General features: G+C 42.1%; 2 protein-coding genes across 5 annotated transcripts in view; one reads left to right on the top strand and one right to left on the bottom strand.

The window, feature by feature from the left end:
- DIS3 (DIS3 homolog, exosome endoribonuclease and 3'-5' exoribonuclease) overlaps nucleotides 1-12,204 on the bottom strand; it is a 30,118-nt gene extending 17,914 nt beyond the window's left edge. For both annotated transcript variants that reach the window (XM_027472942.3, XM_072032499.1), the window contains exons 1-8: nucleotides 11,898-12,204; nucleotides 10,338-10,495; nucleotides 9,441-9,631; nucleotides 9,252-9,325; nucleotides 6,699-6,866; nucleotides 2,786-2,950; nucleotides 1,762-1,875; nucleotides 1,527-1,664 (exon numbers count right to left, since the gene is read on the bottom strand). In XM_027472942.3, the coding sequence (XP_027328743.1) occupies nucleotides 1,527-1,664; nucleotides 1,762-1,875; nucleotides 2,786-2,950; nucleotides 6,699-6,866; nucleotides 9,252-9,325; nucleotides 9,441-9,631; nucleotides 10,338-10,495; nucleotides 11,898-12,131 (1,242 nt within the window). In that variant the 5' untranslated portion in view covers nucleotides 12,132-12,204. The remainder of the gene's footprint in view (nucleotides 1-1,526; nucleotides 1,665-1,761; nucleotides 1,876-2,785; nucleotides 2,951-6,698; nucleotides 6,867-9,251; nucleotides 9,326-9,440; nucleotides 9,632-10,337; nucleotides 10,496-11,897) is intronic.
- The window catches only part of PIBF1 (progesterone immunomodulatory binding factor 1), a 122,112-nt gene continuing 113,767 nt past the window's right edge, over nucleotides 11,732-20,076 (top strand). For 2 of the 3 annotated variants that reach the window (XM_072032501.1, XM_027472963.3), the window contains exons 1-4: nucleotides 12,201-12,394; nucleotides 12,948-13,263; nucleotides 14,093-14,193; nucleotides 15,998-16,196. In XM_072032501.1, coding sequence (XP_071888602.1) covers nucleotides 13,012-13,263; nucleotides 14,093-14,193; nucleotides 15,998-16,196 — 552 coding nt within the window. In that variant the 5' untranslated portion in view covers nucleotides 12,201-12,394; nucleotides 12,948-13,011. Of the gene's footprint in view, nucleotides 11,751-12,200; nucleotides 12,395-12,947; nucleotides 13,264-14,092; nucleotides 14,194-15,997; nucleotides 16,197-20,076 lie in introns of those variants that run through there. The other variant, XM_072032500.1, reaches the window with a different exon arrangement.

Raw genomic sequence — 20,076 nt, 5'->3', positions numbered from 1 at the left:
ACAGCATACATTTACTATATAGTAATACCTTAAGCCTACTGTGTCTGCATCTCTGAGACCTGAACAGGATTTGCTTCTTTGCACATGTGATACACGTGTTATGTACATGAAAGTGAAAATACGCTTTTTTTTTTGTAAATACAGAGCTAATTTTTGTTTGGGTGCGAGCCATATTTAGTATTCACACAACTAATTCTGCTCTCCACATAAGCCTTCCATGATTAGATGCTGTTAGACTTGTACACAGCTGTTTATTTTGCCAGGATGACAAGCTGCTGAGACTTCACACACATCTCAAACAACCCTGTTGGTCTTTTAGTCCTACTGGGACTTGAACATGACAGAGTTGATAAAGCTCAGGACAGCCACCACTGGGTAGCAGAGATGTTATTCATAGAAATGAGGGCTACATATATACTAACAAGCTGAACAGGAGCAGGTCTGGCCTGCAGGCATCTGTAATGAATAATAGAATAGGATAGCTCAGTTGGAAGGAACTTGTGAGTCCAACTGCCAATCGTGTTTGATCAAAAGTAACTAAATATTTGAGACTATTATTCCATAGATTATTAGTATTAAATTAGTTATTAAATTACACAGTAGGAGTCATTTTCTTCTTCATTTAACCTTCTCATCTTAAACAACTGATTCAGGAGGTCTGAACTTTTTATTTTCTTTTGCTTCAACGGTACTAAACTCTCTAAAGTTAAAACTGAAAAAACTGTAAAGATGGAAATTCAGTTTTGCAGGAAAGAAAATACATTGTTCCCACAAGCCACAAAACAACTAAGGTCTAACTTTTCTGTGAATTTGTGCTGCACCATACATCCCACTCCCTAATACATTAACTCACACCTCTCATCCTCTGCAGCAATGCTGTTTGTCTTAAAACATTCTTTCTGTATGTTCTGAGAGTCCTCCATACCTTGAAATGTGCCTGAGACGCCTGTGCTCTCACTACAAACCACACACTCTTACACAAGCCAGTGGAAGCCCCTTCCAAACCTAGAGTTCAGCACAAATTGAAGCTTATGTTCAAATTTTCTGTAATATTTTCCTATTTATTTATATAGAACTTTTAAGAACTTAATAACTTGCAACTCTGCCCCACCTGATAATTTGACTGAATTAGGCCCACGTTCTTAAAACTACTTTTCAAGATGCTGATTGGTGTGTAGATGAACAAAGCCAGAAGGAAAAAGTTGACATTTCTAGGGAGCCAGACTAAAACAAGGTAGTCCCTAGTTAGTCTAGATAAAGCACCATAGTTAGGAAGTATAGCTTCATTGCAGAACCTGAGGACTGGGTTTTTAGGTTTGATGACATGTAATTTCAGGGGGAGCAAGAGTAAATAAATTATTTAGGGACTTCCTTAATTTGCGCTATTAAAGAAAAATATACAAAGAACTTTAACAATTCATGTCAACACCTTTTCAAGTTACTCAGCATTACAGATAATAAACATCTTACCTAATAAACAAGTTTAAGTCAGATATATAAAAGTTCAGAAGGAAACACAAACTTACATTAGGATACCTAGAATTCCTGGGCCAACCATCAATAGCAACAATTATTCTTTGTCCTTCCAGTGTATCTGCTTGTCTTGTTTCTATTCGAATACGAGGAATCCTGCGATCAGCTGGTGTAAACAAGTGCCGCCTTGCCTATTAGCAGACAGAAAAAGGAACAAATAACTTCTAATTAACATAATAATAGTAATAATAATATAAATCTACTCTTACAATAGCTTTATTACCTTACCTCTTTGATCTGTGATTTGGAAAGCATGCCACAGAACGGTCGCCAGTTTCGTTTTATAATGCCCACTACTTTTCCTGTAGGTCTCAGCATGCTCTTGTTATCAGAAGTCTTCAACTGGTACAAAATAAAGGGGTTGAAAAACCAGAATTGTTTGAACTTGTTAACATGTGTGATTATAGCACATATCTCAAAACCTATGTGGTAGGTGGTAATAGGTTATGTTATCTCTATAATGCTATAAATTCATTATGGCTTCATAAACAGAACAATTTCAGTATTTGTAATGTGAAAAACCTTACTCTGTAAGGATTTTTATGGACATAATTTCAGAACAAAGAACAGCATTTCTTCAGCCTTTTTTCTGCTATTTTCCACTGTCTCCAAGCATCCCCATTTTCTTTTCTAACCTACTGATTTTTAATGAATCTTTTTAATGTTTCTTGAAAATTCTCCAGTACTTCTAAACACCGTAATAAATATATATGTTCCCATAAAATTCAGTGGAAAGATTCTGTTTTCAAAGAAACGCAAATATTTGTTGGACAGGGTATATATACATGTACATGCATGCACTTACTAAGCAGAATTACTGCAAATAGCTGAGGAGTATGTTACAATTGGTTTCAAATATATCTAATGCCATTAAAAGCTGACTCTCATTGTAATACTGTATCTGCTCCTATTTCAGCAATTCCTAATCTACACACTAGCATATAGCTTTGCATACTGCCACCTGGCTACCACTCAGAGACATTGGAATTATGTAATTTAACAAAATAATCTGGGAATATCTGATAGGGATTAATACCCCTCAGAAAAATCACCTGTTTTATACATGTATTCACATATCCAATGCAACAGTAGGACTAGAATAAACATTAATTTTCCAAGATTTTTTGAGGCAATTACAGCTTTTAGGAGGCAGTATTAAAAAGATGTGCAAATCTAAAACCTAATGGTCAGGATATTACAGATTTTTTCTCTCTCTTGACAGAGAGGTGGTAAAAAAAAACAACAAACATACAATGTTTTCTTTCTCCTCTTCAGTTTCAATATCATCTTCATTCTGGCCATCATCTTGCAAGACTACTGAGGATGGTGCCACCCATTCATCTTTTGCCAGCAACTCCACAGCTACAATATCTTCATGAACTGCTCGGTTTAAATGTTTAAGACCTTGTATAATTATCTGGGTTTTTAAAAGACAAAATGAAAATGGTCACAATGATAGCAGCAAAAGACCCAAATCAAAGCAGCATAATGGAAGAGTATATACATGTATGTACAACAGGCTCTGTACTCTAAAGAACGTTTAAGATTTTTTTTCCACTCTTTACACTTATTTTCATTCTGATATTACTTCAGGATTCCAACAGTCTCTCCAAAAACATGTTTTCACCGGACTTTAAAAAGATATACAATAATCAGGTAATTCTATTTTTGTGGGCCAGAAGCCTCCACACACTACCAGGAAATCGGAGTTAAGAGTCAGAGAGCATAAGAAGCACCTGCAGCTGCCACCAGAAATGTGGAGGGAAGAGACAACTGCTGCTGCTTGGAAATAGTGTCTGTGCAACTGTACCAACAGTTGTAGGGACAGAATCACAGAATGGTCTAGGTCTGAAGAGATCTCTAAGATCACCTAGTCCAACCTCTGACCTAATGCTAACAGTCCCCACTAAACCATATCCCTAAGCTCTACATCTAAATGTCTTTTAAAGACCTCCAGGGATGGTGACTCCACCACTTCCCTGGGCAGCCCATTCCAATGTCTAACAATCCTTTCGGTAAAGAAGTTTTTCCTAATATCCAACCTAAACCTCCCCTGGCACAACTTATACCTCCCCTGATGCAACTTGTTTCATTACTATTTCATTCATGCAGTATTCTAGTCCTACAATATTTAAGGAGTATTTTTGCATGTCTATCTGTGAAATCACATTGCTTCTAATGGGTTCTTCCTAACATCCAACCTAAAACTCCCCTGGCGCAACTTAAACCCATTCCCCATCGTCCTGTCACCAGGCACGTGGGAGAACAGACCAACCCCCACCTCACTACAGCCTCCTTTAAGGTATCTGTAGAGAGCAATAAGGTCACCCCTGAGCCTCCTTTTCTCCAGGCTGAACAAGCCCAGCTCCCTCAGCCGCTCCTTGTAGGACTTGCTCTCCAGGCCCCTCACCAGCTTTGTCGCCCTTCTCTGGACTCTCTCGAGCACCTCGATGTCCTTCTTGTAGCGAGGGGCCCAAAACTGAACACAGTACTCGAGGTGCGGCCTCACCAGAGCCGAGTACAGGGGGACGATCACCTCCCTAGCCCTGCTGGTCACACTGTTTCTGATACAAGCCAGGATGCCGTTGGCCTTCTTGGCCACCTGAGCACACTGCTGGCTCATATTCAGCCGACTGTCCACCATCACTCCCAGGTCCTTCTCTGCCTGGCAGCTCTCCAACCACTCATCTCCCAGCCTGTAGCTCTGCTTGGGGTTATTGCGCCCCAGGTGCAGGACCCGGCACTTGGCCTTGTTGTACTTCATGCAGTTGACCTCAGCCCATCGGTGCAGCCTATCCAGATCCTCCTGCAGAGCCTTCCTACCCTCAAGCAGATCAACACACGCACCTAGCTTGGTGTCATCTGCAAACTCACTGAGGGTGCACTCGATCCCCTCATCCAGATCATCGATAAAGATATAAAGGAGGACCGGCCCCAGCACCGAGCCCTGGGGAACGCCACTAGTGACTGGCCTCCAACTGGACTTGACTCCATTCACCACAAGTCTTTGGGCCCGGCTATCCAGCCAGTTTCTAACCCAACGAAGCGTGCGCCAGTCCAAGCCACAAGTTTCTCGAGGAGAATGCTGTGGGAGACAGTATCAAAAGCCTTGCTGAAGTCAAGGTAGACCACATCCACAGCCTTTCCCTCATCCACCCAGCGCGTCACTTTGTCATAGAAGGAGATCAGGTTCGTCAAGCAGGATCTGCCTTTCATAAACCCATGCTGACTGGGCCTGATCGCCTGCTTGCCCTGCAAGTGCTGCGTGATGACTCTCAAGAGGATCTGCTCCATGAGCTTCCCTGGTACTGAGGTCAAACTGACAGGCCTATAGTTCCCCGGGTCTGCCCTCCGGCCCTTCTTGTAGATGGGCGTCACGTTTGCTAACCGCCAGTCAACTGGGACCTCCCCCGATAGCCAGGACTGCTGATAAATGATGGTAAGCGGCTTGGCCAGCTCCTCTGCCAGTTCTCTCAGTACCCTTGGGTGGATCCCATCCGGCCCCATCGACTTGCATACATCCAAGTGCTGTAGCAGGTCACCAACCATTTCCTCGTGGATTATAAGGGCCACATTCTGCTCCCCATCCCCTTCCACCAGCTCAGGGTACTGGGTATCCAGAGAACAACCAGTATTGCCGCTAAAGACTGAGGCAAAGGAGGCATTAAGCCCCTCAGCCTTTTCCTCATCTCTCGTCACTAAGTTTCCCCCCACATCCAGTAGAGGATGGAGATTCTCCTTAGTCTTCCTTGTCACGTTAATGTATTTATAAAAACACTTTCTGTTGTCTTTAACAGCAGTAGCCAGACTGAGCTCCAGATGAGCTTTGGCCTTTCTAATTTTGTCCCTGCACAGCCTTGCAACATCCTTATAGTCCTCCTGAGTGGCCCGCCCTCTTTTCCAAAGATTGTAAACCCTCTCTTTTCTCCTAAACTCAAGCCACAGTTCTCTGTTGAGCCAGGCCCATCTTCTTCCACGCCGGCTCGTCTTTGAGCACGTGGGGACAGACCGCTCCTGCGCCATTAGGATTTCCCTCTTGAATAGCGCCCAGCCTTCCTCTGCCCTTCAGAACCGCCTCCCAAGGGACTCTACCAACCAGTGTCCTCAGCAGCTCAAAGTCCGCCCTCCAGAAGTCCAAGACAGCAGTTTTACTGGTCCCCCTCCTGACTTCGCCAAGAATGGAGAACTCTACCATTTCGTGGTTGCTCTGCCCAAGGCAGCTCCCAACAATCACATCTCCCACCAGTCCTTCTCTGTTTGTGAAGAGAAGGTCTAGCAGGGCACCTCCCCTGTTACGCTCACTAACCAGCTGCATCAGGAAGCTATCTTCCATGCTCTCCAGAAACCTCCTAGACTGCTTCCTCTGAGCTGTATTGCATTTCTAGGATATGTCTGGGAAGTTGAACTCCCCCACGAGGACAAGAGCTGACGATTTCACAACTTCTGCCATCTGCCTGTAGAATTCCTCATCCGTCTCCTCATCCTGGTTCGGTGGTCTGTAACAGACCCCCACCAGGATGCTTGCCTTGTTGGGCTTCCTGCTGATCCTAACCCATAGGGACTCAACCTTATCATTCCCAGCCTCAAGTTCCACGACATCAAAACTCTCTCTGATATAGAGAGCCACAGCACCACCCCTTCCATGCTGCCTGTCCCTTCTGAAGAGCCTATTGCCAGACATTGCAGCACTCCAGTCATGGGAGTTGTCCCAAGCAGGATAAACTTCTTGGGGGGGGGGAACAGCCTGAAAATAGCAGGGCAAATAAAGCAGGAGAACCACACAGGGGCTCACCACAGTTTTTTTCATAATCCTCTGCAAAGTTGTTTCTCTTTCACCAAACGTTTAAAAATGATTTAAGAAAAAATGTTCTATCTAATTCAACGGAAATAGTATTAAGAACTAAGATTCAGGTTTCATTATATGTATTTTATCAAACCACAAATAATACCTTTAAACAGATTTTATTTTTTTTCTAAAAGGGCATATTTGGTATTTCAGCAGTCTACATCCACACAAACAAAGGAAAAAAATGATGTCAGAAAAACAGAAAAATTAATATAACATTCCTTTTTAACATCACAAGTCACCATGGAAGAATTACATTTTAGGTCATTACTGACCCTGACTAAAAGTCGCGGTGTGAAGTCAAAATAAAGAAACTCACCTCTTTGTTTTCTTCAGCATCTCCATGAACCCAAACAGTAGCTTCAAGATAATTATCTCTGCTTGCCCTGTAGGTTCCTTGGAGGTAAATACCAGATTTTATTCCTTGCTGCAATTTGCTAAGAGGAAGGTGTTCTGGGAAAATTATTTTGCCACTTTCTATTTCTTTCTTTAAGGGGAAAAAGAAAAAAAAAAAAAAGAAAAAAAAGAGTCATCTGTAATAATTCCAAAACTGTCCTCAGAAACATGAAACTCAAGCTAGCAAACTATGAAATTATAACTATGTGTAGCAATGAACATGCACAATAATGAAAAACTATTATTAAGCAGTCATTTTTTCTAAAGCATAAAATAATAAAGAACATAGAAATACAATAATGCCAGGAACATCTTTTCCTGTTTGCCTGCAGTTACTTAAAATTTACTGTATAAGTAAAATATGCATGTATGTTTACTTGAATATATTGACTAAATACATGTTTGGTGAAGAAAGTAGTATCACAGTACTACATAGCAAAGAGTATGGCACACAGCCTAAGCAGCTGTATGAAAGAAGAAAACAAACTCCTAGGACTAAACTTTGAAACAGTAACTAAATTAAAGCTGAATGAATTGTAGATAACTCCTGAAAGTATCAGCTTGGCAGCCCTCCACTTTCTTCCCACTCCTGTGTATCATAGAATCATAGAACCACAGACTAGTTTCGGTTGGAAAGACCACCTACTTCCAAAACCCCTGCTATGGGCAGGGACACCTCCCACCAGACCAGGTTGCTCAAAGCCCCATCCAGCCTGGCCTTGAACACCTCCAGGGATGGGGCATCCACAGCTTCTCTGGGCAACCTGTGCCTGTGCCTCACCACCCTCAGAGGAATGAATTTCTTCCTTATATCTTATTTAAACATAACCTCTTTTATTTTAAAGCCATTACTCCTTGAGTTATCACTACACTTGCTGACAGAGTCCCTTCCCAGCTTTCCTGTAGGTCCACTTTAGGTAGTGGAAGGCTGCTATAAGATGTCCCCAGAGCCTTCTCTTCTCCAGGCTGAACAACTCCAACTCAGCCTGTCTTCACAGGAGAGGTGCTCCAGCCCTTTGATCATCCTCTGGACTTTTTCTAACAGGCCCATGTCCTTGTACTGGGGGCTTCAGAGCTGAACACAGTACTCCAGGTGGGGTCTCAGGAGAGGAGACAGAAGGGGAGAATCACCTCTTGCCCTGCTGGCCATGCTTATTTGGTGCAGCCCAGGATACAGTTGGCTTTCTGGGCTGCAAGTGCACATTGCTGGCTCATGTTGAGCTTCTCATCAACCAACACCCCCAGGTCCTTCTTCTCAGGGCTGCTCTCAATCCATTCTGCAGCCAGCCTGTATTTGTGCTTGGGATTGCCCCAGCCCAGATGCAGGACCTTGCACTTGGCCTTGTGTAACCTAATGGGGTTCTCACAGGACCACCTCTCACAGAATCACACAGAATTTCTAGGTTGGAAGAGACCTCAAGATCATCGAGTCCAACCTCTGACCTAACGCTAACAGTCCCCACTAAACCATATCCCTAAGCTCTACATCTAAACGTCTTTTAAAGACTTCCAGGGATGGTGACTCCACCACTTCCCTGGGCAGCCTGTTCCAGTGCCTAACAACCCTTTCAGTAAAGAAGTTCTTCCTAACATCCAACCTAAAACTCTCCTGGCGCAACTTAAGCCCATTCCCCATCGTCCTGTCACCAGGCACGTGGGAGAACAGGCCAACCCCCACCTCCCTACAGCCTCCTTTATGGTATCTGTAGAGAGCAATAAGGTCGCCCCTGAGCCTCCTCTTCTCCAGGCTGAACAAGCCCAGCTCCTTCAGCCGCTCCTCGTAGGACTTGTTCTCCAGGCCCCTCACCAGCTTCGTCACCCTTCTCTGGACCCGCTCAAGCACCTCGATGTCCTTCTTGTAGCGAGGGGCCCAAAACTGAACACAGTACTCGAGGTGCGGCCTCACCAGAGCCGAGTACGGTCCCTCCGGTGTGTTCCATTCCACTCTGTTAAAAGTAACTGATGGAATTTATCTTCCCTTTTCTTGGTGGTGTTAGTTTCCAGCTGTGTTAATCTTACATGAGCACCTGAACCTTAATTCTGATAAACACGGGACAAAGGGAATAAACAATGAAGTAACTCATCTTCAAGCTGCAGCATGCACTTCTGTCCATTGACCGCTAAATCGGATTATTTTGCTAGAAAATGCTTTTCAGTTTAGTTGAATTATTCCTGGTTTTTATACAATTTGTTGAATCACTTGTTAAGATTCTCAGCCTTGTATCAGTTACCTAAAGCAACCGTTTTTTCACAAATAAATAGGTGATTCCTACCAATAGGCATATAAAAATGCAGCAGTAAAAATAGCTGCAATATTTCCTTTTCAGTTAGCAAGAAGTTGTATTGTCAAAATGGTAATAAAGTCCAGAGTTTTAATTTTCTGAACTGATGCTAGCAGCCTGACATATGGCATCTAACAATAGACTGCAAAACATTTCATAAAATAAATTAAGCACAAAAGAGAATAAAGACATACCCCTTCATCAGATACGCAAGCAAGACGATCTACAAGTTCAGGATTAGCTATCAAGCTTTTTATATACTCCTCACCTACAAAAGCACACACACAAATATTTATGCAAGAGAGGTAAAGAATTTAGGCATGAAGACACTGCTGAATAGTGTATCCATGCAATAAATTAAACATACATGCCATTTAACTTACATGTATAAGCAGTTATCCCTTCCTCAAGGGCTTTCTCTTTATTATTTCTGTCATTTGTTAGAAAGATAACTTGGATCTCCTCATTCTGCATTTTCTTCAAGTGTTCATTGTACCATTTTACTGCTACCCGAATGGCTCTGTCATTGCGGTCATTAGAACTTTCTCCTTGCTGTTGCTCTATGTATGTTTCTCTAAAGAAAAATAAAAAGTGGAGGGGGTGGTAAGCAAACCAAAACAACAACAAAAAAATTGCAACATTTATCCGTAATCACGACATCTTTTTCAGACAAATAAGATTAAGATTGTAAAGCCAAACAAATCACCGCTGTACTAATTTTTAAAACATGCAATACTAAAGACCACTGAAGAGTTAGGAGACAGGAGGGTCAAGAAGAATAGCAAGGAAGCGTTAAGTTCTTACACAACCTCCTCACTGACAATTGAACAGCACTCAAGATGAACACTGCTACAACTATGATACTGCTGCAGTGGAAACTACTTATGAAAACAAATGTAGGCAAAGTAATCACATCTTCATTTCTTAAACCCTTCTGTCACTACCTGACTAACAGATTTTTGAATTCTCCTGCAGATTGAGCTGGCATATTAATAAAGTGTTGGAATATGTTTAAAAGGAACACTAAAATTGAGCATTATTCCATTGTGCAGATTAACACTATTGCCCATAAAGTATGTGCCTACAGCAGTTAAAAAATTTAAAAGCTCACAGAACATTCAATTATTTCCCAATAGGATTTTTTAGAAGTATATAGTGCTATGCACTAATTAAACTGACATGTCCATCTAATTTATTTGCCTAGTTCACATGTTCCAGCTGTTTCCCAGCTTTTCAGTGGGCATCTATACAACCTTATTATATCCTATTCTACGCCTTACCGATGATGTTCATTGGTGAAAGAATAGAAATGTTTTTCTGGGTTTCCAATCACGTCTCTAATTCGTTTGTACACTGGTGCACTCCGATTCCTGACTTCTTGTAAAACTGTCTGTAGCACAATGACATTCTTGATAACAGGATCTTCAAGTATATCAATCTGAAGAACAAAATGGAAATGCATCATTATTTTTTGTTTTGTCCAACAACAGGATTTGAAATATTTGTTTGGTTAATATGCAAAAAACTAATGTAGAATAAGACATGCTATTCCTGCCTTTCTCTCTTGCCATTGGGAATATGAAGTAAATAATAAGCTGCACCATTCTGCTTGTAGGCAAAATGCTCAAATTGGATTTTCCAATCTGTGTTTTTTTTTTCCCTTTTAGATTTAGCACTTTTTTTTTTTTCTCTGCTCCGGATAGGCACACTACACAACCGTGTACAAAAACCCATGCTCCTGTCAGGGGAAAAAGATGTGTGCTTCACTTCTGAGCTTGTGGCAAGCAACTGTGTAAACCCACCTCCAAAAAGAGACAAAGATGAGGTACTGGGTGGCATGGCTGAAACAATTAAGAGCAATGCCAGATGAAGCTTCTCTGATGGGTGTTTAGATGACCTAGAACAATGTATATAAGGCAAAAAGTTTAATACTATTCTATACCTGAGCTGAATTGCCAGGCCAAGCGTTACTGTTGCAATCCTGTTCCTGTTGTTACCAAGACTGCCTAATACCCTCTGCTCTGGTTCATAGCACTGCATCCTGGCAAGTTCTCAGAGTGCTCTACAACATACGAAAATTTTACCAACAAACAACAAGAAGTTCACAGAAAATAGGCTGAAAACATCCACTTTCTTGCTGTTTTGGATGAAAACCCTTACTTACAGCTTTTAATATAACTAACTGCTGAAACATGAGAGTGCTGTGCCCCTCTCCTGAGTAAGGAATGACAGCATTCAGGACCCACATCTTCCAGCTTCCAACATCTGCAGGGGATATTCTATATCCTACCGATGTACTCAACAGTATTAAAACAAACAAATTAAACACTGAGCTTGAGAATTCACCGTCTCCCAGCCTGCTGTACTGCCTGTGTTGCCCAGACCTAAGCCGCTCTCTATAGCGATGGGTTGCAGAGCTCACCCCAAACTCATGGAGATCACTTTGGGATAACTTTGCGGGCTCTGTTCGTCGCCTGGAAACCAACACCACGCTATAAAATTTGTAGCGGTCTCTGAAGGCCGGGAGAGGTATTTAGTGCAACGCACATGGGCTGTAAAACACACGAGGCCACCTGAGGATTCAGATGGCTGCTCCAGCATCTGCTCACCCTCCCTGCCTGCCTTCCCACACCCACACCACACCAAAAAATAACCGGGTTTCCACTCCCAGCGTTTCCAGACAGCAAAACCCTGTAAGAAGGAGGAGGAGGAAGAGGAGGAGGAGGCACCCCAAAGCCGGGGGGCTGCGGGACGCGGGGAGCGGCTCCTCAGCCCGGGGAGGGGGCGCGGGGTGATGGCGGCGGGGGGGAGGCGTTGTGCCGTGCCCCGTCCCGGCTCACCTGGTGGAGCAGGAGGTTGGTGTCCGGCAGCAGGTAGTGCGGGCCGGGGCACAGGCTGCTGGCCGCGCCGCTGGGCCGCTCCTCCAGGGCGCTGGGGCTGCCGTCGGGGCGCGGGGGGCAGAGCGAGCAGGCGGCGGCGCCGCAGGGGATGTCGTCGCGGAGGTAGTGCTCCCGCACCACCTTCAGCACGGAGCCCGCCCGTGTGCGCTTCAGGAAGGTCCGCGAGGTTAGCATGGCGGCCGGGCGGGCAAATAGAGAGAGAGAGAGAGGGAAAAGGAAAGGGGGAGGAAGGGGGGGGGGAAAGATGGCGGAGCCGCGTCGCCGCGGTGATGGCGTCGCGCAGCCGCGCTGAGAGGGAGGAGGGAACGCGGCCGCCAGGGCGGGCGCTGCCGTGTGGGGTCCTGCCGCCCCGCCGGGTCGCTGCCCGCTCCTCTCCCAGTCCTCTGGAAGCGTGCACCGGGCTGTGTTTCTCTGCAGCAAACCCACGGTCTCTCCCCGTAAGTAGCTGCCGGTGTTGGGCGAGCCCCGGAGCCCTGCAACGGCTCCGGAGCCACGGAGCATCCCGGTGCTGTCCCCTGCCCTGGGCAGGGGTGGCCCCACCGGAGCAGGCAGCCCCCAGTGCCTCGGTTTTGGGAGGTGCCCCGAAGGTACCGGGCACATCAGTCCGGTACAAACAGCAGGGACGAAGCCAGGCTTCAGGGGGTGCCTCTTCTGTCTTCTCGGCCCACTCGCGTTATGCCCCTCGCTGGGTGGTGCTCTCTGATGCTTTATGGTTTGGGGGCTTGGGGTTTGCTTGAATGCTCTTCTGGCAGTGTGAGAAGCAGGTGTTTTTTGCAGTCAAACCCCTTGTTACTATCACTAAGTAGTATCAAAACCCTTGTTAGTATTATATATTAAAAGACAGAGTCCTCGGGAAACCACCCTGTTCGGAGCTTCTTAACATGTCTTCCTTAAGTGCAGGAGAAATACATTACTGCGATGTTGAGAAGTATTGCTTCTTTAGTTAATTTTCAGAGACATCACGTCTTAACTGTTTTGTTTTTTTTGCAGTTGACTCTTCAGGGGGCTCGTCTCAAAATATAACTTTAAAAAGTGCTTCAAAAAGTGAAAGAAAATGTCACGTAAAAGCTCTAAGGAAACCAGGAAAGTAAACATCTCTAGCTCCTTGGAGTCAGAAGATATTAGCTTAGAAACCACCATCCCAACTGATGATCTTTCTTCCTCTGAAGAGAGGGAAGGTACTGTGAAAATCACTAAGCAGCTGATCGAACGGAAAGAGTTGCTCCATAATCTTCAGCTGCTTAAAATAGAATTGTCTCAGAAAAACTTGATGATTGATAACTTGAAAGTAGAATATTTGACCAAGGTAAGAGATGTTACGTTTCTTTCATCATACAATCGTTTCTTGTTTCTGCTGCTTTTAGAGTGTAGTAGAAGCTTGGGTCCTCAAAAGGATGTCTCTAAACTGCATACTGGAATCCTACTTAGCATTTTGTTTGTTTGTTTATTTAAAATCACAAAAGGAGGAAACAGATATGGAAGATGTAGCTGAGTTGTGTAAGGTGTTACAAATGGATGAGTTGGGAACATTTTAAATGTATTTTTTTTTCATTTCTAAAGTAAAAGGAAAAAGACTTTTTTTTTTTCTTCCCCGAAACAGTAAATAATTTGTCACTAATGTGAAAAAGTTAATGAGGCTTTTAACCTGAACTTGACATAGGCTAGAAAAAGTCTTCTGAATGCTATTGAGTGATCTATTAGTGAAGATGTAGCTAGAATATGCCACATAGTAATAATAACAGTGGGAGACTTTGTTGCATACAACTTCAACTAAGATACATGAAATTAAGACAGGTTTTGTAAAAGCTTTGTGACATTTGTGTCAAGTTCAGGTTTTCAACCTCCTGTACAACTGGTCTTTACACTGGTTTGTTGGCATAAGTTTAAGGCTACTTTGAAATCAGCCAATTAAGTAGCTATCTAGATGAAATAAGCAGTTGTAGAACCAAGTCTTTTTAATTTGGGTAAAAATCCGTATTTTATTTTGTGAGGCCTTAGCATATTTAGATACTTTGTTAGACAATCATCTTTGTATTCCCAGTTCTCTACTTTTTCTTAATAGTTGTAATTCTTTAAAATAAATGTTTAGCAAACAAACAAGAGGTAACTTCTTTTCTGCATTTTATTTTCTTTAGATTGAAGAGCTGGAAGAGAAGCTTAATGATGCAATCCATCAAAAGCAGCTGTTGTCTTTACGACTGGATAGCCAGCTGGCATTACAGCAAGAAGATGCTAGGTATGACAAAGTAATGCTATAAACTTTAATAGTTTATTGATAGGAACTGGGATTAATTCAAGCTAATGAAAAGTGATGGTTATGAGTTGCAGGAATAGGATTTATTTTGCAGATTATACTAGTATTTCCATTCTAAACTGTTAAGCACAAGTAAATTTTAATTCAGTCTCACTTGTTTTGACTGCGGTTTTGACTTTGATGTTATCTGCATTCAAAATTTAATAGGAACTTGAATAAGGGGTGTTTCAAAAAACTGTAAAGAGCAAAAAGAGCAAATAGAGGGAGCAGACACTCTCAATCATTGAAATAGAATTTTTTATAACTGCGCAGCCTGCATGACTTAGGAGAGATAAGGGCTTACCCTTAACACTGCCAGGGATTGCAGATTGATCAGAAATGCTTCCTGTTAATGAGGCAGAAATTTACTTTTCTCCTTGCTTTTCTGCAGCATTTTGAATTAATCTATAGCTGAGAATAGACTGGCTAGTATAGCGGGCTTCCCCAGTTTACTTTGGCAATTAAATTTTTAACACCTGTAAGCTGTCTGTGAAGGGAGAACATTACTAAACTGTCTCATGTTACAGTGAAGAATACATCAACTCAGAGGATGTGACTAATTCAAAGTAATATTCTGTAATAATTCTGGAACAGATTTAGTGCTATAAAGCCAGATCTGAGATCAGCAGACTTTCAACCAAGAGCAGCTAATTGTTGGAGAAGGGTCTTTAATTCTGTATGGCTGTTTGCACAAGGGGGAATATTTTTGTTTGCTCATAATAAATTATCCGTGAAGTGCTCAGTAAAGTACTAATGTTCAAAATATTAGTAATAGTAATGAGCATAAAAAGGTTGAACTGCTTTCCTTTCTTCATTTTTTTCATTAGTTGTCTGTTACCTCAATTATCATCCCTGTTTAACAGAATCATACACTATCTGCAGAAAATGTCTTTGTATGACTGCTTTGATGAGAAGTTTTATTTTGGAAAAAAGAAATGTCTTGTTATACTAATGATTAAATTTATGACTTTTAAAATAATTTAGAAGCTACTGCTTTTTGAAGAATGATTTAATCTGAATATGATTTGAAGAGTTACAGGAAAAAAGACAGTTGCTTCTGATTAAAAAATAATAATAAAAAAATGTTTGAAACATCTCTTGTTGAACATCCAGTTCTCTTGCTATATAGTACCTTGTCTGGTGAGAAGAGTGATGGCAGTGTTTTAAGTCTGGAAGTAACATTGCTTGTTTAAGCGTGTTTTTTTTTTTTTAAAGGACCCCAATTTGCATGTACAGGGCAGAACAGGTATTTACAGGATAGAGCATGAAGGGATGGATGTGTATGGAATAGACCATAATTATGGATGTTCTGACGCTCAGAGAGACACGGGTTGCAGTTAATACAGCTTTATTTGGCGATTTACTAGTTTCTTGGATTTTGTGCAGAAATACATTCTGCTTTTTACATTTTAATTGGCAAATTAAGGCTAATTTATAAATTAAAGTCAGCAGATCAGGTTAACTGTCACTTCACAGAATCAACATAGTATTGTCAGTGACTTCAGGCTACTGTCAGTACAATTTTGCTGAACTGTATGTGGGACTATGAAGCTCCTGTTTTTTTTTTTATTTATACAATGTCAGATGTGATTGTATAACCACGGTGGTGCATACTCTTACACTGATTTCCTGATCTCGCTTTAGATTTTCTCCTTTATGACACAAGCATATCTCCTATGCCAGGATATTGTGCAGGTTTTTGACTTGTCTTACTGCTTTGTCTTCTGTTTTCGAATCAATCTTAAAGAAAACATCAAGCTCTAATGAAACAAGAAATGGAAACTATTTTACTGAGACAAAAGCAGCTGGAGGAAACAAATCATCAATTGAGAGAGAGGGCTGGAGATATCCGTCGGAGCTTGCGAGGCTTGGAATTAACAGATGACTGCTATGAGAAGCTGAAATCTCTCCCTGAAGATCAGCTTTCCATCCCTGAATATGTTTCTGTGAGTATTGTCCTATGTTGGCTTTTAACAGAGCTGTGTGCAGGGTCTGGTTGGGATGGCATTAACTTTCTTCATGGCAGCCTACATCTTCCTGTGTTCTCGATTTGTGGCTAAAACAGCGTTGATAACACACCAGTGTTTTGGCTGTTCCTGGTGATTGTGGTGTCGAGGCTTTCTCTTTCCCTGCTTTGACTCCCCCCATAGGGTGATCGTGAGCTTCAGAGGAGACACAGCTGGGACAGGTGACCTGAAATGGTGAAAGAGGTATATGTACATGTATTTGTAGTGTTGTGCTTGGCAACATAAACTGAAGGCAGAGGAAGAAGATTGGGGGATGGCAGTGGTGATGGCTACTTCAAAGGTCTCTGTCACTCAGACTAGCTGGGTACCGGTCTGCTTGTGGAAAGCGATGACTGTTTCTGCATTGCTTTTTTTCTTCCAAATTCCCCTTTAATTTTCTGGTATTAAACTGTGGAGAAAACTTCCTGTTCTCTCCGTTGTCCTGCCTCAACTGGTGGCAGGGAGCGTGTGAGTGACTGCACTACCATGGTTGGGAATATGTGGTGGGTTGGCCTGGCCAGCAGTCAAGCTGTAAACTGCTTTTATTTAAAATCAAGGGCATCTACAGACTGTAGAAGCCATTCTGGATGTCTAGAGTTATTATTCTTTCCTAACTAGAAATGAAAGACTTTTGTGCAGACGTGCCTTTAGATCAATCCATTCTGGTTGGATTCAGGCAAAGAGAACCTCTTAATCCCAGGCTCTGATACCTTAAAGAGTTGAACTGCTGATAAGAGAGTAACATAAACAGGGTGTTTCAATTAAGTGGTGAACAATGACGTGTCAGTGATCTGGAATACAACGTGGTGAAAATAGGAATTTGAAACTCAGCTTTGCCATTAAGTTAGGATGGTTCTTGCAAACGTCTCTTGCTTTTCTCATGCTTTCAGTCTGGCCTTTTCCTGTCTCTGACTAAATGCAGAAGCTAAAGGGTAGCTTAAATTATGCTTTAGTTCTGACTTCCTTGCTTTGAGAAGTTTGTTAATTCTGGAACATGGGTAAATTTAGGGGGGAGGGAGCAGCATTCAGCTTGCATTAAAAAAGCAATGTTCTCACAGACTGTGGGCATGTCCAGAACACCCTGGGCTCAATTCTGAGAATGCAAAGGGTTTAGACATGTAACTTTGATTCACCAAAGTGCTAGTATTGTATGTATCTATAGAGGTAGTTATTAAGCAAGGTGTAATTAATATAATTTAAAAAAGCTTAGTGTGTTAGTTGAGTTATACTGTGTGAGTGAGCTCTCTTGCTACATGCAAGTCCTCATACACTGTGTTCTAGACGTGTACAGAGAAATAAAGCCTATCATCCTTAGCCAAAGATGTTCTTGGGAACATCTTTCAGAAGTTCCAAAACCTGGACTAGGAAAATTTTAAGGCTGTGAGTGATAAACAAAAATGCTTAGGTTGGAGCCTCCTGGGTTACTAACCCCTAACTGTCTGTTTCACCCCTAATCCTTTATATAAAGTATTTGAAGGTGGTTTGTTTGTTTTTGTTGATCCCTGCACTACCATGGTTGACAAAACAGACTTTAAACAGAAACTGAACTCCATGTCAGCTTGCTTGAAATTGGTGTGCAGGAAGCTCCGCTACTTCAGGAACTGACTGACAGGCAGCTTAAAAGCCTATGTCACTGAGCAGGACAGGAATCAGGAATCAATGGCCTTGATGACTGCTCTCAGTGAAGCTGTCACAGTATGACTGAAGTGCTTGGATTGTGTTTGTGAGTAGAGGGGGGTTCTCAAAAAGCTGTGAAGTGAGAGTGGTGAGTACCCCAATCTACCTTCCACCTTTCTTTTCCTTTTGCATTCAACCAACTGCTTGGTGACCCAGATTCCACTTGATTGAAGCCCCTTTCCTCCTTACATGTCACTTGGTTCTTTTGAAGAACTGCTGGTCTTGGTCTCTTTTTTTTCTTCCTCCTCTGTCATGGTTCCGCTACATCCTCCCAGGAAAAGATATTCTAAAGATACACTGTAGTAAGATTCTGTGTTCTGCTTGTTCTCCCAACTGTTTTTCACAACAGGATCAGTGTGAACCTGAGTGTACCACTTAAGCTCAGGGCTTGCTTATCATTAATTTGAGTTATTCAGCTGATATGGACACTGGAAGGGTACAGAGCTATTTTACATGGCCTTTCTATGCATCCATTTGACTTCTGGAGGCTAGGAAAGGATGTTGAGAAGTAATTTTTTCTGATGCTCTTCTCAGCTTTGCTCACCTAAGCAAATTGTGTGTTACTCAGGCAGATAAAATGTCTGGATGCAGATTTATGTGCAGACCAATAGTATAGCCTATTGATATTAGGGTAAACTTCCCTTGGCAAGAAAGGGTTCTGCTTAGAGGAAACTTGAGTGAGAAATCTCCAGACTTGAAGACAAGAACTTTTTTTTTCTATTTATTGACATTAATGTAGAAAATAAGAACTTTTCTCTATTTATCAGCATTAAAATACTGCCTTCCAATTCTTCAGGATGCAAGCAAATTTATATACAATGCATGTACTTGATTTGCAACAAGGACAAACAGCGGGAGTACAGTTTAAAATACAGATATTGCAAATTTAAAATACTAGAATTAAATGTGAGATGTGTTTCTCTCTTCTTCCACAAAGGGGTGCAATAGTGACACGTTTGAGCTAAGTCTAAGCAATGTTTATCCTTTTTGATGACAACAAATGACGAGTATTTTAAGCATCTTTTTTTAGTGTTGTTTTTTTGTTGGTATTGAACTTTACATGTAAAAACTTAGATTTTTTTCATCACTTTAGAAAATTATTTCAAAGAGGCAGCATATGTGAAACTTTAAAGCGCTTCAGGCCACTGAACTGGTGTTTGGCAGCTGAATCACTTAATGTTCTCAGTGAAGTTGTGAGCATCTTATGTACTTGTATGTGTTGTTTTTTTTTTTTTTTTAAAAAAAAACTTGTTTGTTTAAATGAGTCAGTCTGCAGTTATGTTTCAGTTGTTCAGTTTTAAGTAGGCTAGAAAGATAAATAAAAGCTGTGTTTTCCTTATGAACCCTGAAGGGGAAAAAAGTTGTTAAAAATGATTTCTTCTTTTTCAGATAGGTTTGATTTTAATAACTGCATCTTTTATTTGTATCATTTTTGCTGTCTACAGCTGAGCTGCTCTCTTCTTTAAGAAGGTGCTTCACTGCTGCAGCTGCTTTCATGTAACTTAATTTGACAGGTGCCAAATTTCCCTTCTTTTGCACCCACCAATTTGTAGCCAAACTAGCTGTTGTGGTTTAACCCAGCAGGCAGCTAAGCACCACACAGCTGCTCACTCAGTAATCCATTGCCCCTGCCCAAGTTGAACGGGGGGACAGAGTTCCAAAGAGAAAAAAAGTAAAACTCGTGGGCTGAGATAAAGACAGTTTAATAGGATGGAAAAGGGAGGGAAAATAATGGTGGTAATTATGATAAGGAATGCGCAAAACAAGTGATGCACAAAGCAGTTGCTCACCACCCATTGACCAATAATGCCCAGCCAGACCCTGAGCAGCCTCCTCCAGCCAACTCCCTCCAGCTTTATAGCTGAGCATGCAGCTGTGTGGTATAGGACATCCCTTTGGCCAGTTTGGGCCAGCTGTCCTGGCTGTGTCTCCTCCCAGTTTCTGGTGCACCCCCAGCCTCCTCCTTGGCAGGGCAGTGTGAGAAGCTAGAAAAGTCCTTGGCTCTGTGCAAGCGCTGCTCTGCAACAGCTAGAACATCAATCAGTGTGTTATCAGCACTGTACTCATGCTATATCCAAACCACAGCACCACACCAGCTGTGTAACAGGATGAAAATTAACTCTATCCTTAGCTGAAACCAGGA

The sequence above is a fragment of the Anas platyrhynchos genome, chromosome 1 (genome assembly GCF_047663525.1).
Source record: "Anas platyrhynchos isolate ZD024472 breed Pekin duck chromosome 1, IASCAAS_PekinDuck_T2T, whole genome shotgun sequence".
Classification (NCBI taxonomy): domain Eukaryota; kingdom Metazoa; phylum Chordata; class Aves; order Anseriformes; family Anatidae; genus Anas; species Anas platyrhynchos.
Note: the sequence above shows the minus strand (reverse complement) of the source record. Positions and strands in the feature narration are given on the sequence as shown.